Source organism: Puma concolor, chromosome B3, assembly GCF_028749965.1.
Source record: "Puma concolor isolate L17-30 chromosome B3, mPumCon1.1.hap2, whole genome shotgun sequence".
NCBI lineage: Eukaryota > Metazoa > Chordata > Mammalia > Carnivora > Felidae > Puma > Puma concolor.
In genome coordinates this window covers 15,362,310-15,387,386 of record NC_141672.1, presented here as the reverse complement: position 1 = coordinate 15,387,386, position 25,077 = coordinate 15,362,310, and the positions used below count along the sequence as shown (strand labels likewise).

Genomic DNA, 25,077 nt, shown 5'->3' with positions numbered 1-25,077 from the left:
AAGGTAATGAGAAAAGTGCAATTACAAACTCATGGGACTCTTTGTTTTTTAATGCAATGTATCAGAACTCCTGTGTGCAGGGCATCAGCATCAGGGAGCAAAGCTCCTCCTAACACTGGGGAGTGGGGGGGGGGGGGCGGGGAAGGGGGCAGGGACTGGATAAAGCTATTCTCTTCGGCTCTGGAACGGCACAGCAACCGCTCAGGAGACAGGGGCAATTGTATTGGCTCAAACACGCACTTTGGGGAACGAGGGAGTCTTCCAAGAACAGTGAGGGCCTGCCAGGCTGGTCTTCTGTGCTCAAACCAGTAATGAGCATAGGAGGCCAGGGTGTGGCCTCACGCGGCCACTGGGCCCCTGGTGAAGGGATGGGGAGAGAAAACGGGGACCTCTCACATAGCCTGTCTTGACCATGTGAAGGAGGGGGACGACACCCTGCCCCCAAGTTACCTGTACAACTCGATCCGGTACAGACTTTTAGGACAGCAGAAATCGAGCCCTGGATGACACTGGCTCTATGAACAGTAGCATATGTTGTCTCGGTTTTAGAAGGGACTCCAGAGCCAATTCACAAGTCCGACTCTCACTGCTTTATAATGACCTATCGTTATGGACCCAAAATTACACTGCCCGGCACATATCACCTGCTTTTTTTTTTTTTAATGTTTATTTATTTTTGAGACAGAGAGAGAGCATGACGGGGGAGGGGCAGAGAGAGAGGGAGACACAGAATCTGAAGCAGGCTACAGGCTCTGAGCTGTCAGCACAGAGCCTGACGTGGGGCTCGAACCCACAGACTGTGAGATCATGACCCAAGCCGAAGTTGGACGCTCAACCGACTGAGCCACCCAGGCGCCCCACGTATTACCTGCTTTTAAGTGATTTACTTTTCGCTATCTCTGAGGATATTCCAAAGACAAATAAAACCAGCTACATCACTCACTGAATGTGTGTGTGTGCCAGCTACTGAGATAAATGTTTCACATACACCTGTTTGGCTCTCAAAGGACAAAACTAACTGTCTCAAGACCACACAGCCACCAGTAGACAAGCCGACCCTAGAAAACAGGTCTCGCCCTCCTAACCCCGCTCTGTGGCCTCCAGATAGAGCTTCAGTGAGGAATTTCCAACAGAGGTGGGCCAGATCGTTTAAAAGCTGCAACAATGGCCATGCCCTACGCCCAGGCCGACCAAAGAAGATGCTGGCAACGACTGACAGGTAAGGGAGTCTAGGTGCCTTGGTTGAAAATCGGCACTTGGTGGAAAAGCCAAGAGAACACGAGTTATGGCCTCATCTGAGGTGTCTGGGAATGCCGAGGGGCTCAAGCGGAAGGTGAGGATCCATGCAGGCCCAGGAGAGGAAGGAAGGGAAAATGTCATGACTGGTGGGTGTCACCAAGAGCTGGCTTCTACAATGATGGCGTGACACTTCCCAGAGGCCTCAAGTAACCTTGATGGCTTTGGGGCACCTTCAAGGGCAATGTCTATTTTCACAGACTCCAGGGATGCCTGATGCATCCCTGAGGCAGTCCCGTAAGATCGAAGTGATTCTGCCGGAATCCCCTGGAATTCCACTGGAATCGAAGTGATTCCACGCAGGAGGAGATCACTTCGCAGCATCCACGAAGGAGGGGTGGTGGATACAAGCCCCTGAGGGTAGGCTGGGTTCAGATGGGCCAGAAGGGGAAGGGAAAGACCATGTCAGATGGCAAGAGGAACCAGAGCAAAGTATGGCGGAGTGCAATCACAAGGTACATGTGGAGACCAGGACGTGGAGCCATCTGGTGGCGAGGAGGCTCAGCGGGGCAAGTGTAAGGAGACAACAATGGCAGAGGATGAGGTGCCATTACCGACTTTGTGCAACGCATGACAGGATCGAGGAAATTAAAATGGTCGAGCCTTCCAGATTGTGAATTTAGAGGAAAACAGCAGAGGAGGGGATCTTCCCAAAACACTTGGCAGGAGAGCTGTGAATTGGGTGCCTCTTGCGAGAAAGGCGGTCCGTTATTATCACTATTGCTCTGGTTGGGCTGGTGTGATCCCGTTACCAGGCTTGGGAGGGAAGAATGCGCACATGTGCGTGTGCGTGCGCGTGCGTGCAGGGGTTCCAGTGTGACTGTGATATTAATTCACCATCACATCAAAATGGCAAGATTTCTTTCATCTCCTGGAGCCCTCTCTGTAGGGTATCCACCTGCCTTCCTGGACCTGTATCTATGCAGTAGGAGTTGACCATTTTCCCATTCAGCCTCTTACTGGAAAACTCCTCCTAAATAGACATCACGAATTTTGCTGCCACACCCTCAATTCTTGATAAAATCACCCAAGTCATATGTTCTAGAAAGACAGTCAGTTGTCAACAGACTTTGAGCATCAGTGCCATTCAGGGCATCCTATTGGTACATGGAAAGAAAAGAAATACATTTACATTTGCCCCCAGAGGAATTTCTATTCTTACATCCATGTAAAAAAATAGGTATGGACAGACTTGGACGTGGTGAGGAAAGTGTACTGGGAAGGTTGACCCAAAAGGAGGAGGGTCAAGAGGAATTCAAAAACGACACTACTATCAAAAAGTATATACTCAGGGGCGCCTGGGTGGCGCAGTCGGTTAAGCGTCCGACTTCAGCCAGGTCACGATCTCGCGGTCCGTGAGTTCGAGCCCCGCGTCAGGCTCTGGGTTGATGGCTCAGAGCCTGGAGCCTGTTTCCGATTCTGTGTCTCCCTCTCTCTCTGCCCCTCCCCCGTTCATGCTCTGTCTCTCTCTGTCCCAAAAATAAATAAAAACGTTGAAAAAAAGGAAAAAAAAAAAAAAAAAAATTTAAAAAAAAAAAAAAAAAAAAAAAAAGTATATACTCAGCAAATTTTGTATGTGTGTGAGCAGATTGTGCCATGTATTTTTATTTACTTATTGAGTTTATTTATTTTGAGAGGGGAGGGGAGGGGCACAGAGAGGAAGAGAGAGAGAATCCCCAGCAAACTCCGCGCCGTCAGCACAGAGCTGGATGTGGGGCTCAGAGCCACAAACCGTGAGATCATGACCTGAGTTGAGATCGAGTCGGACACTCAATCGACTGAGCCACCCACGTGCCCGTGCCATGTAGTTTTAGACAACATATCGAAGTTTACCTCCAAGTAGTCACCTGCAAGGTTTTTCTGTCTCTTCTCATCTACCCAGCTACCCCACACCACGCGAGGAACACAGAGCTGTACCCACCCTTGGCTGCCCCACCATTTTGTAGGACAACTCTGCCCTCGCATATGCCTTCCAAGGGTTCCCACACAAACCTCGATGCTGTCAAGACCACGCTCCTAGTAGAGGATGCTCCCTTTCAAGACATGCCCATGTGACACCCTCACGAGGAGGTCTCAAAAGAAAAAGAACTTGGACCACTTTCGAATGATGACATCTGCATGACCACAGAGATTCACCCATCACACGAATTTAGGTTTAGAGCCAACATCAACACTGCCGATTTCTATTCATTTAAAAACTTCCAGGCTAAAGAGTGATCAGGGGGAATTTCAATGTCCCGGGAAAAAGGAGACATAGGAAAATGCAGGTACTGTGCACAGAGGGATGGGACTCTCAGTTTGGCCGGCTAGTGTCTACTGATCGCCCAGTGTCAGGACCCATCTTACGCAGGGAGGGGATCCCTCTATCCTAAAGGGGCGAAGCACCCTGTCTGCAGAGATACTGTCGAGGAGGAGGAGGAGGAGGGGGAGGGCAGCTAACTATCACTGATGAATCACTATAAGCCAGGTGCCACTAACCTCCCCAGGTACTATTATTAATTGGTCCATTTTACAGGTGAGTACTCACATCAGGCGACAAATATGTGAATAGCACTGCTCATAGACGAGTTTCAAGTGATTGTAACGTTCTATCTCATCGGATGGTCAGAACCACAGAGAGGCAGGCAGTACCATAAGCGTCCCACAGCCACACCAAGCGGGCACGGTGGCGGGAGCAGAAGGCAGCTCCTGTGGCTACTAATCGGCTACTTTTACAAAGAGACGGCACTAAAGGGCAGTCGTGTGAGACCCAAACGAGGTGCCGACAAATGAAGTCCACTGGACTTCACCCAAGAGGAGACCGCTTCCTGTTGGAGCAGCGTCCATGAAGGAGGGGATGACAGATGGGAGCCCCAGAGGGGAGGCTGGGTTCTGAGCGGCAGCAGGGGAAGGGGGACATCTAGTCAGAGCAGAGGATGGAGGGAGGGAGCAAGAAGGTATATTTGGAGATGAGGGAGCTGATCTGTTTGGTGTGAGGGCAAATGCAAGGTGATAACAAAGGGCACCCAGGTGGCTTAGTGAGTTGAGCGTCTGACTTTGGCTCAGGTCATGATCTCGTGGTCTGTGAGTTCGATCCCTGCGTCAGGCTCTGTGCTGAAAGCTTGGAGCTTGCCTCGGATTCTCCGTCTCTCTCTTTCTCTGCCCCTCCTCCGCTCGTGCTCGCTCGCTCTCTGTCTCTCTCTCTCTCAGAAATAGGTAAACATTAAAAAAAAATTTTTTTTTAATGGTCAATCTTTCCAGAAGGTGAATTTAGAGTGAGGGATCAGTCAAGGAGAAAGGCAGGATAATTGGGACTTCTGGATAAATTACAGAACAAATAATATAGAATGAATGATTGTGTATGCCAAATGATAATTGTTCTAAATTATAAATAAATATGGGGCAAATATAAAAATAAATAGAACCAACTCTCCAAACTGAAGGGCTTTAATGCAGACTGAAAAAGAACCCAGAGAATCTCTACAAAAATATCTACAATTCAAATCTTGCCTCTGACTCGTTTTTAACTTCATCCTTTTTTTTTTTTTTTTTTTTTTTTTTTTCTGGCTAATCCTTGGGTTGACTCACATGCTCTCACTCCTAGCTAAAAAGTGAAAGCTACATATCATCATCATTAATAATAAATGGAAAGGACTCAGGTTCCTGCACTTGACAGGAAAAAGGATAAAGACAGAACAAGCACCAAAAGTACAGTTGAAGGTGAGGTGATAATGATTCATCGCCATTAAACGTCTCCAAAAACCCTTCCTGGAAAACCTTCCCCAGCCCCGCCCGTTATGCGTTGAATTGTGTCCCCACCCCCCAAAAGATCCACTGAAGTCCTAACTCCCGGAACCTCACAATGTGACCTTATTCAGAAAAGGATCTTGCAGATGTAATTAGTTAAGATGAGGTTACACTGGAGTAAGGTGGGCCCTAAATCCAGTATGACTGGTGTCCTTACAAGAGGAGAGACACAGACAGAGATGCACAGGGGAGGCAAGCACGTGATGCTTAAGGCAGAGACCGGGACTATGCTGGCACAGCCAAGGACTGCCAAGGATTGCCAGCAACACCAGAAGCTAGGAGGAAGGCACAGAACAGATTCTGCCATAGGGCCTTCAGTCTGCGTGGCCCTACCAACACCTTGATTTGGGATGTCTAACTCCCTGAACGTGTAAGAGAATAAATCTCTGTTCCTTTGGGCCACCCATCTTGGGGTACTTTGTTACGGCAGCCGTGGGACGCTCATACACTGGCCTGACTTCAGCCTTTGAGAGGCGGGACAGCAAAGGGAAAACCAGGTCTGTCCGGGGCTGGGGAGGTTTCACTTCCAGGCTCCATTCTGCACCTGCCTCCCCGGCTAACCTCCCCTTCTCAAAGATCTCCGTCTCTCGAATAAAGTCCTGGGGCTGGATGAGCCGTTAGTCTGCTCTTAGGTTTGAAATTCCAATTCTATCACATTAGAGCCCAGAAAGTCAGCTGCTCCAACATCCGCTGAGGGCGAGAGTATATAATGGGGCTGACACAAGGTAAACACTTCCAAATTCAAGAACCACCCCCCCACCCCGCCCCGATCACCAGTGGAAGCCAAGGAAAAAGTGAAAAGAAAGAGTAATTAGTGGTGGCGGTGGCATTTACCATATGCCACATAATCATTCCATCTTCCGTCAAATCTGGCCTGCAGCCCTCATGCCGTGGCGAGTTAATACAAAGAGACGCTGGGAGCTGCCAGACGCAGAAAATTAATACACGGGGACGCACAGAGGATCTCTGCAACCAACACTTCATTTCCCAAACCTGGCCGTGTCAAGGTCATTTAGCCCGAGAAATATAAAACCCACTGGGTGGAGAAGAAAGAAAAGAGAGGCTTGGCATTGAAATCGCCCCCCAAGCCTCACGCCCGGAAGACGACGTACTTTTCATCTCACCATAGCCATAATTCCTGGCTAGTGGGCTCTTCAGAGCTGCTAGAAACGAATGATTAGTAAAACAAACCCACTAGGAAAGACCAACAAGAAATTCCTGTAAAAACCTCACGCGTACACGCTATTCTACGTTACCTTTCTTTCAAGAGGAAATTACGGCTGTCAAATTACACCCTTTCATTACTGTCACAGACTCTTTTAAGAACGGCTAATCAGAGAAGCCTACAGAGGTATTTAATCAGGTTTTTTCTCTTCAAATGACCTAATGTTTTGGTAGGAAACCGCTGCCAGCTCATGCTGGGTAGAAATTTAGCACTGTCAGCATTTAATTATTATTTTATTGTGGATTTCTTTACTTTCCTACAGGGAAGAAATAACTTAAAAAAAATTTTTTTTTTAAATGCAACAAATGCGTAACTTTCAAAATCGCAAGACACTGCGCTCGCTATTTTGCATTGTCAGAAATTACTAGTTCAGGACGTGGGACCTGTCGCAGAAATAGACTTTTAAGTTCATTACTATCGCTACCTTCAATCTTCCAGAACACTGAAACCATAGAGCGAAAATAGTGTTCACTGTGCTGGTCTGGGGGAGATGAAACTATTCACAACCCATTCGTGTGTGTGTGTGTGTGTGTGTGTGTGTGTGTGTGTGACAGCAGCCACGTATTTCAAAGGACATCCCCTGGCCCATGACCCCTGAATGAAGCCCGTGGCTTTGCCCTCCTTCTCTTCCCCGCCCCCTTCCTCCTCGTTTCACTTTGCCTTTTTTCCTCTAAGGGCGCAGTAAGAGAGAGAAGAGGAGAAAAGGAGGAGAAATGGAAAGGAAAGAGATGACAGGTGTCCATGTGCGACCTGCTTCCAACACAGCTGACCCAAGGTTTCAGGTGCAGCAGCCAAGAGAGGTGCCTCGAGGGGCAGAGGTCTAGGTGTGTCCCCTAAAACCAGCTTCTCTCTCATTTCTTCCTCATCACTTGTCTCAGGTCCCTCCTTCGAAAAATACCCATTTCCTCACTGACACCACAAAAGCCCCTCTTTCATTTGCATTGCGCCCCCTTCACCCACGGTTTCTTTTTCCTGTTTTGCAATCGGGTTCTCAGAACAAGCTGGGGACGCAGTGTGCATCGACAATTACTTCTTGAGAATCTACTGCAGGCGAGCGATTGTGCTAACTAGGAAGGTGCGACATGGTACGAATGTGGGTACAGAGGGGTCCCGGGGGAAGATTCATGTGCAGGAAGAAAGCGAGGCACTCATCGGTGCGCAGAATGACGCATGAGTGGCAGGGATAAGAAAGGTTGCACTGGTTCACATTTACCAACTCCAATAGGTGCCTTGTGCCACCGGCACCCTTTTCCCCCAGATGTCCTTCTACTCACCCCAGTTTCTCTCATAAGTGCCACCTCCTAGATGTCAGCATCCCAGCACCTCCCTGTCCCCCCGACTTCCCTTCCGAACCACCAGAACGTTCTCTTCACCTTCACTTCTTCAGGGCTTTACCTTATTCTGGTCCAGGGACATCACTCTCCTGGTCTCCATGACCTCCTACACACAACAGCAAAAGGGATGCTCTCAATAGAAACCTGAACGCGTGAAGCCAACGAGTGGCTTGCCAATGGCAGCTACGATAAACCCAACCTCCTCCGAGAGCAGCCTGCACCTGACCACCACCTCCTGGACCTCCACCGAGGCCACCCATTCCCACACATTCACCCTGTTCCAATCCCGCAGACCAGCCAGACTCCCTCCATCAGCCTCAGGGCCTTTGCACATGCCGTGCCCACAGCCTGGAATCTTGGTCATCTGCATTATGAAGCTCCTTCTAGACTTTTAAGACTCTTCATAAATGTCACCTCCTCAGAGCTGGCCCCTAACATTTGTATCCCTCATTGTTTCTCATCACAATTTGCAACTGTTTCACTTGTTTACTTGTTAAATGAATTCTTCCCCAGCAAGGCCTCCTCTGTCCTTGTCACTGCTGTAACTTCAACAACTAGCATAAGCCTGGCAAAAATCAGAGAATGTAATTTTTTTTTTAATGAATGAATCAAGTGTTTGCTGTTCATTTCCCAGCACAGTACATGGAACAGAAAGAAACTCCTATGAATTTTTGTAAGTAAGCTCTATGCCCAAAGTGGGGCTAGAATTCACAACTCCAAGATCAACAGTCACATGCCCTACCGAGTAAGCCAGGCAGGTACCCTAGAAACTCGTGTGTATTTATTTACACATGGATCAAGGATGGGTAGGTTCCTTTTTGTTTAACTCTAGTGTAATTCACAGATAACATCATCTTACTCTCAGCGTTCAACATACTGATTCGATATTTGTGCATACTGTGAAATGATCACCACAAGAAGTCTAGCTAACACCCATCACCCCCAGTTACACATTTTTTTTCTTGCAATGAGAACTTTCAAGATCTTAGCAACTTTCAAATGTCTACAGTCGGTCACCGCGCTGTATAGTTTAGCCCTTTCTTAGATGACTGTCAAGTTGAGTTGTACATTAGTCTTTTTTTCACTTCCTCCAGTCTGATCGCCCCTTGACAGCAGAGGGGCCAAAGGAATGGAGGTGAGGCAGGTGTCCAGTCTCAGAGGCAGGGGCGGGACGGAGGTGACAGACGGCTGTGGCGATCCCAGGGGAGCAGCGGCTAAGACAAGACTTCCCACCCAGACTTCAGCCCAGCTGGGGCTGTCACTGCAGCTGTCGCCTGCCTTCTAGTTCTTTCTCCAAAAGGAAGGGCTAGTTCCTCCAAGAGGGGGCCGTGTTCTGACACTGAGCACGGTACAGGGAACCCATTTTAAATGAATGGCTACGACAGAGGTCTACCTAGACCTCTGGGCCACGCAGAAGCCTCAGCAGAAACTTTTGTGCCACCCGAACACCTTGATCATTACGCATCGATTTGACATGTATTTGTCGATGCCAGACATTGTTCTCTTCCATGGGGATCTGGAGCTAAAATAAAAAATAGTTCCTGCATTTAAGGAATGTATAGACCACACAGCGAGGCCATAGTCTATATACACACATACACACACGGTCTCACATCCATGCCCACAAAACAGCATTATTACCAGTAATTGATAGGAACCGGGGTTGGTGCTGTTGCTGCTACGGACCCAGAATTGTCTGCATCCTGCCTCTCACCTAACTCCTCCTCCCCATCTAGGAGCAAGGGCCTAATAGGAATCAAGGTCTCACTTTACCACGAGCTGAGCCAACGCTGTCTTCTGGCAAGGCTGACTCACCTGGCCACTCGCAACCGAGTTAGCACATGGCAAACTTTAAAGCACAGTGTCTTGGGATGCCTGGGTGGCTCAGTGGGTTGAGCGGCCAACTTCGGCTCAGGTCACGATCTCACGGTTCGTGAGTTCGAGCCCCGCGTCGGGCTCTGTGCTGACGGCTCGGAGCCTGGAGCCTGCTTCGGATGCTGTGTCTCCCTCTCTCTCTGCCCCTCCTCTGCTCACGCTCTGTCTCTCTCTGTCTCTCAAAAATAAACACACACTGAAAAAAATTATAAATAAATAAAGCACAGTGTCTTGCCCCCCGCTGCTTGGGGGCTCCTCTCCTTTTCCAGAATGTGGCATATCCGTTTCACAACCGGTCCACCCAAGTGGCAGAAGGGCAGCTGAAGCGCGCAGCTGAAACACGTGCTATCCCTTGCGGCACAACCTACGAGGTACTCGGGATCGTTCCCATCTTACAGACGAAGCAGTAGAGAGGCTGCCTCCGGTCACGCGGCCAGGGGTCCACGCAGCAGGATCGAGACCCAGGGGTGTGGGGATCAGGTTCGGTTCACTACTTTTGCAGGGAGCCTCCCCGTGACGGTCATGCCACAGGCATGAGGTGACGCGTACAGCTAGGAAGAGGGTTTTATGGCAAACCCAGAATCCCGGTCAGCAAAATAAAAGCAGCCATTTCCAGAAATTTCCAGGGGTAGTAAGGCTTCAACTACAGGGCATAACTATGGAGAATGACCCAGACATTTAAATGAGAACGGACCTCTAAGCAGCTAAAAAGCCAAGTACTCAGCACCTGCCCTGGATTGTCCCCTTGAAGTTCTGTTCAGAACCTATCGACTCTTTCTTTGAACTTAATTCTGATTAGTTGTGTCCACTGGTTTCTTAGCCTTTAGTCAGGTGGATGTGGTAAATTAAAACTAACTCCTGGAGGGAGACCGTGATTGCAATGAAAAGTGATAGATAGACTGGACGGGAGAAATTTTGTTTTTTAATTTTTTTTTTTAAAGAAAGCAGGGGTTGGCAAGCTTTTCCTACTAAGATCAGAGGGCAAATATTTCAGGCATTGTGGCTCACGCCCTCTCTGTTGTGACTACTCAGTTCTACCACCGCAGCTCAAAAGAAGCTATAGACGGAAGCGAAAGACTGTGGCTCTATGCCAATAAAATTTTATTTACAAAAACAGGTGGTGGGTCGAATTTGGCCTGGAGGCTGAAGTTTACAACTCAGGGAATAAAGAAAAACTTCAAAGCCAGCACAATATCTAGAAAATCTTAGCAATGTGGGGCTGTATCATAAAGAAACAAATAATCCTAACCCCCCAAAGGCCCTTAGGCCAACTGGCATTATAGAAGACCATGGCCCTTCATCAAAAAATTATAAAATTTTAGGAATCTAAACAACCTTGGGAATACGACGGTCCAATTCCCCATTTTTGTAGATGAAGAAATAAATTTTCAGAGAGGTTAAGAGATGTGCTAAAGGTCAAACAGCTAATTAGTGATTACACTTAAATTAGAACCAGAGTTTGGGCTCTAAGTTTAGAACTCTTTCCATTATTTCATGTCTATTATTTCAGCCTTTTTGGTAACAATGGAATAGAGGAAATGCTCGTTTAATTAAAATACTACACCCTCGAGACTGTTAAGATTCCGGAATCACTAAAGCACACAGTTCTAGATATTTAGAAAGATGATTTTGAATCATCAAGACAAAGGTTAAATTAGGTTTAATGTACTCAGAGAATACACTAAAGAAGTCGTGCTAAAAACTACATTTCAAATAATTTGAAGATTAATATACGTGAAAATGCTTGTTCTCGCTCGTGCATGGGAAAATGAGGTATTGTTGTCCATTCGTAGAGGAAGAAAAGCTTGCCATGGTGTTTGATCGGTTTAGACCTGTTCATGAATTTGACCAGTTCCAGGATAGCCCAAGAATCACCAGACCACTGGTAAGCCCCCAGTAACTGCTCAAACTGCTAGACGCCCATATTCGTTCGACTGTCTCATGAAGCCGAGAAACAAAAGGCACCCTCAGCTCTCGACCTGTCCCTTTCTCTTTTCTATCATTAGCAACGTCTTCTGCTCCTTTTCGGAATTAATTAGGAAATAAAAATAGAAACCCTGACATGTTTATCAAGATTCCGAGTGCTGGTTAAACATGAAAGAACAGAGGTTGGGAACACAAGGTGACAAATTTTATTTCTGTGATGACACGTTAGAGTCCTCCTGACAGCTGGACCCTGCAGCAGCCAGAAGCATGCACCTGTGTGCAGAGAAGTCAGATAGGAAGGGGGAGCTGAAAAAGATTTGAGGGCCCAGTGGCCTTCTGTGCCCTGCAAATGAGTTCTAATTGCTTGAGGGTCCCTGAGCCCTGTTCGGTGCGGAGAGGTTCCTGAAGGCTCCCGACAGACGGGAAGGCAGAGAGAGACCACTTCCGTTTTCCTGACCATGAAGGTGGTCCTGTTTCTGTTTACAGACCCTGGAGAAGGGCTCTGGTTGGAGGAGTCCACCCCTTCCGACCTTCCGTTACGGAGGAAAAGGGTGAAGGGGGTGGGTCGCCTAGTACCTCTGCGCGTCCCTGGGATGCACTTCCCGGTTTGACTGACCTGCCAAAGGAAATGAGAAGTGATAAGTGATTGGCCCCCGATTAGATCAGCCACCTTGAGAAAGGTGCTGAGACAGAGATATTTCACTGAAATAAGGAGAAACCTGGGAATAGATTTCTGGCAAGCAATCCCAAAGTAGATATGGTCTGAATTGGAAATGAATTTCATGGGCAGATAAAGTCTAATAAATGGCAGGTCACTCGAAAATCATATATCATCAAGTCTCATACAGTGTCTGTGAAGTTTGTTATCAATAATTTAACACCAGAAGAACCTAGCCCTTGGCAAATATTTAATTTCAAAACATACCTACTGATTTACTCAGATACAGCATACATAGTATATTAAAAATATATTACAAGAAGCCAGATGCCAATAAAGCTGCACTTAGAGAAGATCAGCTGTACTTGTTGCGTTCCGGGCATTTTGCTAAAGAAGGGACTGGGCCCTCCACCTGCTGAGCTAGTTCACTAGCAAATTCCAAACCGTGCAAGAGAAGAACGCTTGCACACGAGCTCCCCTTCACACGATACAGACCCTACCTGGGCTCCTATGCTCAGGCCAAGCGACGAGCCAGGCAACGTAAGAGCTGGGGGGTGAGAGCTGGCAACCCGTCAGAAATGGTTCTCCATCCCAGGGCTGAAGGTCAAGGGCAGAGGGGGCATCTGTAGAAAGAAGGTCTTCGGGAGCAAAGCGGAGTCATTTTTAAGGGGATTGGGGGCAGAGGGAATCATCTCCAAGGTCACTGTCTACAGTTATTATTGATCTGAGCCACTCTCTGATCAGCAGCCCCTCGCCCAGCCCCCAATCATTCAGTCCACTCCAGAGCAGAACCTCACCACTTTCTGGCTGAAAAGTGTCACCCCCTTGCTGCGGTCTGAATGTTTGTGTCCCCCCAAAATTCACACGTTGGGATGGTAACGCCCAGCGTGACGGTGTTAGGAGTGGCAGGGTCTTTGGGAGGGGATTCGGTCACTAGTACTCTTATAAATAAGACAGACCCCTTTGTACTCCCTAGCCCTCTCCTCCAGAGAAGGATTCAACAAGAAGTCTGTGACCTGGAAGAAGCCCTCCACCCAACCGTGCTGGCACCGTGATCTCAGACCTCTACCTCCAGGCTGCAAGGAACAAATTGCTGTTGTTTATAAGCCCCCAGTCTGTGTATTTTGTTTAGACTAAGACACCCATGGGCAGCTGGTGCCAGCAGCAAGAGTTCCAAAGAAATGGATATTTTCTAAGGGAATGGTAGTTCATTTAACTGAGTTTAAAACACAGGCATGGCCTCAATAAGGACAGATTAGTTCTGTGGTAAATACTTCCCTAATAAGATTTTAGGTCTTCTTTGGGGGTGATAAAGGCCTGGCAGGGATACACTCGGTAGCTGGCAGGAAGAGAGCAGAGAGAGAATGTGCCAATGGGTGCCTCTAATCACCCTCCACCCACAGCACGTCAGGGAGGGGGGCGGATAACTGAATGCAGAGTTCAAGGGAGCTAGGTGCCAGTCCCAGCCCATCGACTCCGAGCCTAGGGCCTCGGGATTCAACTCCACAGTCTCAAAGCGCCCTCCCATTTTAGGGTGCCGGAACATAGCTGTCATCAGCTCGCAGCAGAGGGATTTCTAGCACTTTGCATCCCACTGCATGGGCGTCACAGTGAGAAGCTTCTCTGATCAGACTACAGGCAACGGCCAGAAAGAGAAGAGAAGATTGGGTAAGTGTCCAGAGACCTGGCTCCTCACCTCTCTAGGCTTATCTACCTGTGCTAAGGTGGCCCAGACCTCTGGGGCCCTTCCAGCGCTCAAAATCCCTTCCCTATGAAATCCAGAATGGCCTTGACAGCCAGACACCTACAAATCTCTTAGTTCTGCACAAAGTACCTTGCAGGCGGTTGGAAAGGCTATACCAGAAGTCTGAAACAAAACAGCACATCGGCATCACCAGAGCTTACCCCTGGATGCAAACATACCCCACGGGCCTAGTCAGAAGCTTAAGCAGAAGCGATCAGGTAAGAAAATCACAAAATCCTCAAAGCCAAAGGAAAGCGCCAAGAACAAAGCTGTCTGCCCTGATGACGATGACGGCCAATACGGACTCAAAAGTTTCTGCTTCATAAACCACAACTGTTCTCCTCCTCTCTTCCCTGAAACATTCGTACCTCTCAGAGATGGCATTAAGTAGCCAGCGCACCAAAGGGACCCCCAGGGGATAATGACTCCAGAGGTCACAGTTGAAATCACTCTAGTTATGACCTTGAGGGACCCTGCCACCTGGACAGGTTCACAGGTCTGCTGGTCACCAGCCACTTGACACTTCAGAAACACGCTGAAGACAGCATGGAGGGGACTGAAGTGTCTGTTTGGGACCAGTAAACTCTGGCAGGGTTGGAGGTCCATGGGGAGTACGGACCAATGCAGGAATTAAGACAAATAGGGGAGACAAACTATCCGCTCCCCACTTACGCCAAAGGCCGGTCTTCTCCAATGCTGGTGGATTCTCTGAAAACAAAAGCCCCGTCTGCAATTCATCGTGATAGCCAAGCACAAAGCACAGCTCGAGAACGCACAGACCACAAAGTATGTAAAAGTCAGCATTTTGGAACCAAAAGAAATTGCCACGTTTGGTCCCTTGGATGCTGCTTAGGTGGCATCCTCTCTGGTGGCAGCCACTGATTCAAACTTCAGCCGAGACCCCAAGTCAGAGGATATCGATGATACCCCACAACTGTTTCTTATTTAGGGCTAATAACCCCAAATCATGCTTTTGTCCACTTCTGTTAGTGCTAGGCAATGCCGTGGCCACATGATCAGCTGGTCAGAGAAATAATGCTTTTGCATGGGGCTCCCAACTACCCCCCAACTCAACGGCAGTGTTTGTGAAACTCTTTATTCAGCAGAACTGGGAACTGGATGCTTCCACCTTTAACTGATAAACTTCCTCGCTCCGAAGCTAGTGCAGATGGGAGAAGAATCAGGTCTTTGACTTTCGCGTGGGGTCTCACGTAAGCGAATTCCACTCGCGACACCACAGTGACTTATTTTCTGTCGCTTTCTTTCACCTCTGAAGGCTCCCAAGTTAATTTTCCCAAGACACCATCGTAGTCAATTCTGGGAGCCCCAGAGGAAAAATGCTAGGAATATCAAAACAGCCACATGCGCCAGCATTTAGGGCTTTGTTACAACAATTTAAACTTAGTGCATTTGGGCCACTTTATATTAACTAATTTAGAAAATTCTGCTTTAGCGACTTAGCTGGCTGCTTTTTTCACGGCCAAACTAAATACTGCACTTTAAAACACACCCCTGCATTCGCATGTGATTTCTCCTTTTAGGCTAGGAATGCAATGTTGATATAATGTCAAATAAAATTAATGCGAGAGTGGGCACTCAAATGGTACTCCTGTGAAGGGAATTTGTTAGACTGGGACTTTGAGCGCAAATGTATATATAATTATATAATACTCATGTGAGGAAAGAATCTTGAATGTTAACCTTTAGCAAATTTATCACCTTTGTCAGAAATGCCGTTACCTACAAAAAGCAGGTTGCAAGTAAATTAAGATGAAAATACCATCAGGTTAGACGCGCCTAGTCTGTCCCAGCAAGTGACTCTTAGAATTAGCAGGATGGCCCATCTGCTGAGTATCGGATCCCCCCCTTATCTATACAGAATTCAGATCAGATGTCTGAGGCTCTGCCTGAATACTTCCGCTGTTGACTTTGCAAATGGACTTCCTCCAGCCCAACCCAGCTCCTTCTCCCAGCGCTCACCCCAACCGGCCACTCAGGAAGAGTAAAAATGGCAGTTAGAGCAATAACAGGTATTTTCACTTAATAGTCAAGGCACTGGAGACTCGCAGAGTGGCCTGCCTCCATCGATACAGTGATATAACTACTCTGTCTTCTATTTGTAGTCGCAAAAAATCTTTTCCAAGTATGGGAGAATCACAGAAAATCACTCTAATCACTGAAAAGAGCCCTGTTCCCAGGAAAGCGGCCAGTCTTCTCTTGTCAGAGTAAAAGGCAGAGAGTAAAATTTCCTGTAAACACAGGGGAAATCTACATTTACCCCCACACCAAGGAAAGGGGCGAGCAGGACTCACAAGCAGCCACTAGAATTTACGCACTGAGCCCTGCAAAAGTCTGGGGCGAGGGGATGCCTTCGGGGAAGGAGCTTCCCAGAACACAGTTCCTGTGTTTTGTTTTTTACACTGTAGAACTGGGTCCCAAGCACCTGATAAGGGCCATCGCGTTCCATTTTCATACACTGATCGCACACACAATCATATAATTTTGGAAACTCCATGATGTCGCCCCGAAATAAAATCAGAAGGAAGAAGAAGGAGGGGTTTCTGTTTCTTTCCAGTTACCTGGATACCTCTGTCTCCTGGGAAACTCCCAAAAGAACAGCACACGAATCATGAAGGTCCTAGGAGGGATTCCTCCAAACGCGGGAATCAGAGACAAACCACACAAAACCCACAAAATTCCTTCTGATGTTAACACATCTTTAAACAGTTAACAAAATCCATATATTCAGGGGGCAGTCACGGAGAATCTCTAATTAATTTATGGTGGGGGAAAGAGAAAACGTTTAACCACCAACTTCAAACAACCCACGCTCTTTCTGTTTACTGTAAAGTAATCCTTACTCTGGATAATTTGAAATGTCTGCATAGGACCCAGGCAACTATTCCCCATTTTTATTCTTCTTCTCCAGGCTATCAGTTCATAATGAACAAATATGGAAATTTTTCTGAAGGGGAAACCCAACTACCAAAATAACTCCTTCATAATTCATATGTGCAATCACAACAGTGATTAATAAAAACCTGAAACAGTTCCTAAAAGCCTAAAGCATTAATTACTCTGTTAGCTATCAGGACTCCGTGAAAACCTATGACAGCAGGTTACTCGGGCGAATTAAATCATGTGAACTTAAGGCAGAAAAAGGGAAATCTTCACTTGGTGGATTTGCAGGCTGGTAAATGTATGCTTTTGAAGAGGGGTGACCAACCCACAACTCTTCGGGGCTCTATATTTCAACCTTGAACGACATATGAAAGAGGAAAAAAATGCCATTGCAAATTGATTTTATGCCAGCATGAAAGGTAATGTTCTATCTTTTGAGAGACTTAAAATAAATGAATGATACTATTTCCATTAAAGGGGAAACTAACTCTCTCTGTCTACTGTGTGTCTGGGGCTGGCCAGCGGTCAAAGTGATTCTTCTCTTGGCTTCTGTGGTACCACATGTCCAGTTCTCCAACTTCAGTGAGAGCTCCTACTCAATGATTTTTGCTAGCTCATCTTTTCTTGGTCCAATCTCTGCATTTTAGTGCTCTTGGACCCTTTTCTTTCTGGACAATCTCACCCAGTCTTAGAACTGTGGGCACCACCCATGTGCTGATGACTCCCCCTGGGCTCTATGAGCCAGTACTCAGCTGTCTTCTTCTTTTTTTGTTTTTAATTTAAATCCCAGTTAGTTAACATATAGTGTAATAATAATTTCAGCAATAGAATTTAGTGATTCATCACTTACATATAATACCCACTGCTCATCCCAACAAATGTCTTCCTTAATGCCCCTTACCCCATTAGCCCTTCCCCCCCGCCCACCACCCCACAAGCAACCCTCAGTTTGTTCTCTGTATTTAAGAGTCTCTTATGGTTTGTCTCTCTCTCTCTCTCTCTCTCTCTCTCTCTCTGTGTGTTTTTTATATTACTTTTGCTTCCCTCCCTTATGTTCACCTGTTTTGTATCTTAAATTCCACATATGAGTGAAATCATATGATACTTGTCTTTCTCTGACTTATTTTGCTTAGCGTAATACACTCTAGCTCCATCCACATTGTTGCAAAGGGCAAGACTGCATTGTTTTCTCATTGCCAAGTAATATTCCATTGTATATATATATACCACATCTTCTGTATCCATTCATCAGTCGATGGACATTTGGGCTCTTTCCATACTCTGGCTACTGTCAATAGTTCGGCTATCTTTTTGATGTCCCCAACAAGCATCTCAAATGTAGCCGTCCGAAACAGAACCCCCGATGGCCACCACCCTGCCCTAAGTCTTTCCACTCCCAGGAGATGATACCACCTTCCAAAGTCCTAAAATAATCCTGTTGATCCTTTATCCCTCATCCTTCACTTCAAATCCATTAGCTGTTCTTCCAAAATACCTCCTCTTTCTACTTCTTAACCAGTGCACTTCACTACTCCAGTTGAAGCTCCTTTTCTCGTCTAGATACTAGATATATATCTCTTAACGAGGTCTCTCTACTTCCATCCTCCACACCGTAGCCAGAATGTTCTCTTAAAAAATGAATCAGACTCAGGGGCACCTGGGTGGCTCAGTAGGTTAAGCGTCTAACTCAGGTCATGATCTCGTGGTCTGTGAGTTCGAACCCCACGTCAGGTTCTGTGCTGATGGCTCAGAGCCTGGAACCTGCTTCGGATTCTGTGTCTCCCTCTCTCTCTGCCCCTCCCCAGCTTGTGCTCTTCCTCTGTCTCTCTAAAAAAAAAAAAAAAAAAAAAAAAAAAAAAAAAGAATAAATGTAAAAAAAAATTTTTTTTAATGAATTAGACTTGGTGACTCCTGGCAAATTCTCCAGGAGTTTCCCATTATGCTTAGTATAAAATCCATGCTTCTCTTGTCTGGAAGACCTGACATGATGAGGTCTTGCCATTTTACCCCCTCATCACTCAACTCACCAACCTCCAAGCACGCTAAGGAGACACCCAGCAACATTTACTCAATAAGTACATAAAAGAATGAGTAAATCTATTTCCCTGTATTTCCCCATGTTTATGAGATAGATTATTCCTACTTCAAAGAAGAGAAAATACAGATTTCCGGAGATATGTCCAAGGTCATCCAAATAATTGGAAGCAAAGTCAAAGTTTGAACCCAAATCTATGGCTCCAAGGCCCATCTTTCCCAACACCAAATTAGTATTTCTAGGAGTCTAGAAAATCAGTCAAGAGTAGACACCCTGTTCTTAAGATTTTCCAAAAACAAATCACCTGGGAACTTGTATGAGGATCAGAATTTCTTTTCCCATCATTCATCAACTATAAAATGGGTGAACAAAAGGAGTTTCTCATAGGGAAATCTTTTCCTCCTATAAAGAGTTTTATGATTGTTTTCCAGGACTACCATGCTGTGCAGTCTTAACTAAAATCTGTTCTGACCATGGATATCACAGTGCGGGGTTCTCAGTCAAAGTGGGTAATCATACAGACCTAAAAGGATCAGAGTTAAGGCGCCTGGGTGGCTCAGTTGGTTAAGCGTCCGACTTCAGCTCAGGTCATAATCTCATAGTCCGTGAGTTCGAGCCCCGTGTTGGGCTCTGGGCTGACAGCTCAGAGCCTGGAGCCTGCTTCGGATTCTGTGTCTCCCTCTCTCTCTGCCCCTCCCCTGCTCATGCTCTGTCTCCCTCTGTCTCAAAAATAAATAAAAACATTTTTAAAAAATTAAAAGGATCAGAGGAAAGGGACCACGTAATAACAGCCAAACGTGGGCCTATTTTACCCAAACCATTTAAAGACAATGTAATCTCATCCTACTGAAAGATTTAGGCAAGGGAAGGGAACTGGTGATTTCTAGAGGGTCCCCAACCCTGCCCAGCCCTCCTCTGTATGATCCCTTGTACCAACACTTGATTGCCTGATCAACCCTCCAGAAGAGAAGCTGCTCTCCCCCTAGTGTGTGTTCCCTGAAGATCTTTTTTTATTTAAAGTTTATTTATTTATTTTGAGAGAGACAGAGACAGAGAGAGAGAGAGCAAGAGGGGCACGGGTAGAGGGAGAGAGAGAGAATCCCAAGAGGCTCTGCACTGTCAGTGCAAAGCCCGATGCGGGGCTTGAAGATGCAAACCACGAGATCATGACCGGATCTGAATCCAAGGGTCAGAAGCTTAACTGACCGAACCACCCAGGCGCCCCTCCCTGAAGATCTTGACCTGGTCTTATTTGTAATGGGCATGCACGTGCTCCATAACTGGTACACACTGAGTGCGAGGGATATGATGTTACTTTATTTCTTCCAAATCCAATTAAATCTGGATCTCAAGGCATCTCTCAATGGAAATCATGTCAAAAGTGTTTTTAAGGACTTTTCCCTTTTCCTGGCATTAGAGAAACACCTTGGGGAATTACATGGGACCCAGAGAACAGGGAAAAGGCCCTGTGGGAGTCCAGTTCCCAGAGCCACCTCCAGGATGCCCATCAGCCATCCTTTCCTGGTACCTGCTCTCTTCCCTCAAACCAGGTGGGACCACAGGAGTCCTTGGTGGTGGCTCCCAGGGCCAGGGTGCGTGGTGTTAAGTCCCTCCGGTATCCACATGCTACCCCACCCCCGAATGTGGCACATTGCTGTGTCCTCAAGGCACAGACCTCTCATTCCAGGGACGCCCCCCAAGCCCTCAGGCCCCCTCCCAAAGCCCCAGAAATCCACCAGCCTCTCAGAACCCCCACCTGTGATACTGAACCATTCTTGTATCCTCAGTTCCCCTTGCTTCCTCACATCTGTGACTTCCATCTACTTTCCTCACAAAAGTCTGAGTGGAGGTCAACTTCCAAGTATCTGGAAGCCCCACGTGCAGCCCCAGGACACAAAGACATTGCAACAACCCACTGAGGTAAGGGGGTCTAGACTCCAAATACAAACATTTCACTGCTTTCTTTGGAACGGAGGAAGAAAAGGAATTCTTTCAAGTCTTCTGGTTCAGGGAGAACACACACACTAAGACGTCCATTGGGTTTCCAGCCACCTGTTCTACACGTTTACTTTAATAAACCTTAAACCTCCCAGCTGCAGTTGTCCACTCTTCACGGGATGGATCGAAATCACGACCTCAAGCCCTGTTCTCTTGGCAAGCGTGTCTCAGTGTTTCCAACTGCCTGAACTCCGCAGTTCTACTGGACGAGTCCTCAGACACCCCGAACTCAGCGTCTCCGGAAGGAGGCTCATCATCTACTTCCGGTTTCCTTCTTCCTTGCTCTCTTTCTGTTAGTGGCCACACCTAGTGTCTGCCACACAATCGGCATGCAACAACATATTTTTTTTTTTTTAATTAGTGTGAATAAATGAGCAGCCCCAGAGAGAATATAAACACCTTGGCTTAACCATGGTATGCTGACCTTAGGTATGCTGACTCCAACCTCCCCTTTTTAAAACAGCTTTCCTGGGATACAAGATATATTTAGAGAGTACAACTTGATGAGGTTTAACATGTGTATACACCTGTTACACCTGTGATCTGGTCATCACAGTCATGCTAATGACCATACTCATCACTTACAAGTTTCCTCGGGTCCCTCTGAAACCCCTCCTCCCTGCCGTCTCCAGAATATCACTCATCTGCTTTCCATCCTTATAGATTAGTTTGCATTTTCTAAAGAAAATGTCACCAAAGCATCCTGCACAGTGGGAAGTTCACTACGGACCCACAAAGCCAACGTCTGAAGAAGACGTGGTCTGCCGTGATTGAAGTGCATTAGCATAAGGCAGCTGAAGATGTTCTAGTGCCTCCAGAACTGCTCCCTGAAGCTGCTCTCTCTGGTCATGACTCAAAAGTGTATGCTATCTTGAAATAGATGGATAAAAAGGTACTCTACCTTTCTGGTTGCTTACACCTACATCTTGTTCTGCAAAATATTTAAGATGGCATACCGTGGTAGGCTAAATGCTTGCATCCCCTCCGAATTCATATGTTGAAGTGCTAACCCCCAATGTGATAGTATTAGAAGGGGGGGTCTTTGCAAGGGGATTCGGTTCTGAAGGTGGAGCCCTTATGAAAGAGACCCCTTATGATCAGCACCCTTGTAAAAGAAACCCCAGAGCAATCAATCCCTAGGTCCTTCTGCTATGTGAGGACACAGTGCAAAGTCGGTCATCCATGAACCAGGAAGTGGCCCTTCATCAGACACCAAATCTGCCAACACCATGATCATGAACTTCCCAGCCTCCAGAACTATGAGCAATACATCTCTGTTGTTTTATAAGCCCCCCAGCTATGGGTGTTCTGTTACAGCACTCCAAAAGGACTGAGACACTTACCGAATGCAGGAGGAGGAAGGCGGGGGGGGGGGGGGGGGGATTCAAACGAAATGCACTAACCAAATGCCCTCCCAACACAATCGGAATCTGGTATCCCTACCACCATTCTCTGGGTGAGTCTCTGCTGCCAGTGGTGGGTAGTCTGTATCTATCAGTACGTATTTGCTAAAGCTGCTACGGTTACGATGTAAATTTGGTTGTAAGCTTTTAAAGTCAATGCAAAGGAGAAATATTTCCAATTACATGACTCAGCATTCGTAAGACACGAGGAAACCAACTGTTTGCTCCTGCAGGTCTCTATAAAGAGCTCACTGTGTGTATTAATTATCCCCACACAAACAAAACCAATGATGTGTAGATGCATGGAGAGAGAGATTTAGTTCAAGGAATTGATTCACAAGATTATGCGGACTGGAGAGTCCAACGTCTACAGGGTAGTCCAGAAGGCCGGAGATTCAGGGAAGAGTTGATGCTGCAGATGAAGTTTTAACTCAGTCTGGAGGCAGAATTCCCTCTTCCTTAGAGGGGCTCAGTCTTTTTCTCTTAAGGTCTTCAACTGATTGGACGAGGCCCACCCACATTACAGAGGGAAATCTGCTTTACTCAAAGTCTAATGATTTAAATGTTAATCTCATCTAAAAATACTTCCACAGGGACATCTAGGCTGGCGTTTGGCCAAATATCTGGCTACCATGGCCTCACTGAGTTGGCACATAAAATTAACCATCACACTGTGTAAAGCAGGATTTGCAAACTCAAACGGCCACAGGAGCCAGACAGATAAAGTAACTGAGTGAAACAACAAGTGCGAGATGATAGGGAACGGTGGGGACTGGAGACAGCTGGAAGGTATGTGCCTCATCTATAGGCAATCAAACTCCAAAGTTTTGAAACCACTGTCTGGGACAAGCAACAATTATCTACAAGTCATATGAAGCCCAGCAACCATGGTTTGGATACAACCGGTAACAGACACACCAAAGGGGTACACGGGGCTTTTTTGTGCTAGCATTGACATCAACACTCCACAATGGCACCAGGACAGAGCACGACTCAATGAAAGCTCAAGGCTAACATCATGTCAGATTAGGAGCTTTCTAGCGGTCAGGCTGAATTCAGGCACAGGTCAGACAACCTGTTGGTAAACATCACCTCGCTCCGCCAAAGGTCCGATCAGTGCTGGGCAGCCCCGTCTGTGAGGTAAAGCTTCTCGCTGGCATCTGGAACGCGGCTCTCCTGTGTCGTTAGTGAAGTATGGGAACGCATGAGTCAAGACATAGCAGGCCTGTGGGGTAGAGTTGCCGTCTTCCTGAAGAAGGACTTGGCAAAGATACAAGCCTAAATAAAAGGCACTCGGTACTTGTGGGCAGAGCCAGCCATCCCCTTGCAGCAACGATTTTAAGCCACTTTAACATGAGGACAAATGGGCAATCAAGTTTCCCCGAACCGAAATACTTCCAGCCTGGAATTCTGTGAGATGTAATCAAACGCCCATCTTTTAAAGGCTGGACCGTGTCTGTCTTCCAACCGTGCAGCTTTCTGGTGTGCCCTCGAAGATTAACTAGTTGCAAAACATATGCCACAAATTAAGTGACCTGCTCTATGGTATCATTAACTATAAAGCAATTTAAGATTGGGAAATACTTACCAAAAAAAAAAAAAAATTAAATTGTCTAAGAGTATTTGAACCACAGCCATTTTTCTTCCTGGCAATAACTAAATAGCAGGGCTGAGCGTTTACCATACGCACTTCCAGATTATGGGACTAAAACCACATTGTTTTTGTGCAAAACGATGTGTTCGTATAATCTCTCGATAAGGGGCCCTCTTCCCTCCAGATCACCATGAAACAGGACTTTACCGAAGCATTTCAAGTTTACCTCTAGGCGCGGGCCATTTAAAACACAAACACTTTTTTCTTCTTAATTTTCCAGATCCTCGTCTTTGGGAAGCGAAGGAAGGATACGCTGATGGCGTGAGATGTTGTGGGGAACAGCAAAGCACAATACCTTGTCAGAACCTTTAGTCCTTTCCACCAAGTCAAATTACTGGTGAAAGTCAAGTGAGTCTCATGATAGAAAAAAACTCGAGGAAGCCGAAGAAACGGACCACGCTTAAACAACCTTCCAGTTACAAAGAAGGAAAAGAGAGGGAGAAGGTGCCTACTGATCACTGAGATGGCCTCAGTGCTCCTCATGGTTCTAGGACGCCGTGGTCCACGCAGCCTTGGAAACGTTTCACATTCCCAGCTTCGCAAATGCATGAGGGGAAGAGGGAGACAAAAGCCCAGCCAGCTGAGGTCAAGAGACACAGCAGCGCCAATGAAGCATCAATTAGAGATGCTGTGAACGCCAGCCCAGGCCTGGACATTGGCAGCGCTCTACCCTGAAGCCACTTAGCAGCAGCAGTCAAGATGCGGCTTCTCGAAATCTGCCATGAGCATCAAAGTGCGGCATACACATTCCCGGAGACTTGACTTTTCAACAATAAGCCAATCCCGAGAAGGGCTGCGTGGCGGTATTCACGTCACAAAGCTCTAAAAGCTATTTTAAGAGCACCCTGTTTCTGCTTAGGAGAGGAAAAGAAACTCAGCCCCTTCAGGCATCTCAGAATGGTCCTCCCTTCCCCTCCCTAGTCCTCCTTTCCAGGCAGTTTGGAAGCAAGGCGGCTTAGCCAAAGGAGGCAGAAGTGTTTGGCATAGGTGATGGGCTGACGCCTGGCAGGGTCGGGGATCGCTGGGCACCCAGGCGACAGAAAGGAGAAGGAGCCCACAGAGAGGTGGATGTAGCACCCCGGTAGATGCTATCATCTGGACCTACCCACCCGCAAGTAAGAAACAAAGGAGGACTTGGGGAGAAGGTTCAAGAAGGCAGGAAAGGCAGAGTACTTCAATGGTTAGCGACGTGGGCATCAGTCAATCAATCAATCAGTGTTTCCTAAACCTTTGTGCTTGCCT

At 47.0% G+C, this 25,077-nt stretch overlaps 1 protein-coding gene across 1 annotated transcript in view; it reads right to left on the bottom strand.

Annotated features, from left to right (window-relative positions):
- Positions 1 to 11,625: 11,625 nt before the first annotated feature.
- Positions 11,626 to 25,077, bottom strand: part of LOC147579766 (uncharacterized) — a 48,742-nt gene continuing 35,290 nt past the window's right edge. Inside the window, exons 4-5 of the mRNA XM_086708518.1 lie at positions 12,601 to 12,723; positions 11,626 to 12,058 (exon numbers count right to left, since the gene is read on the bottom strand). Of these exons, the coding sequence (XP_086564644.1) occupies positions 12,012 to 12,058; positions 12,601 to 12,723 (170 nt within the window). The 3' untranslated portion in view covers positions 11,626 to 12,011. The remainder of the gene's footprint in view (positions 12,059 to 12,600; positions 12,724 to 25,077) is intronic.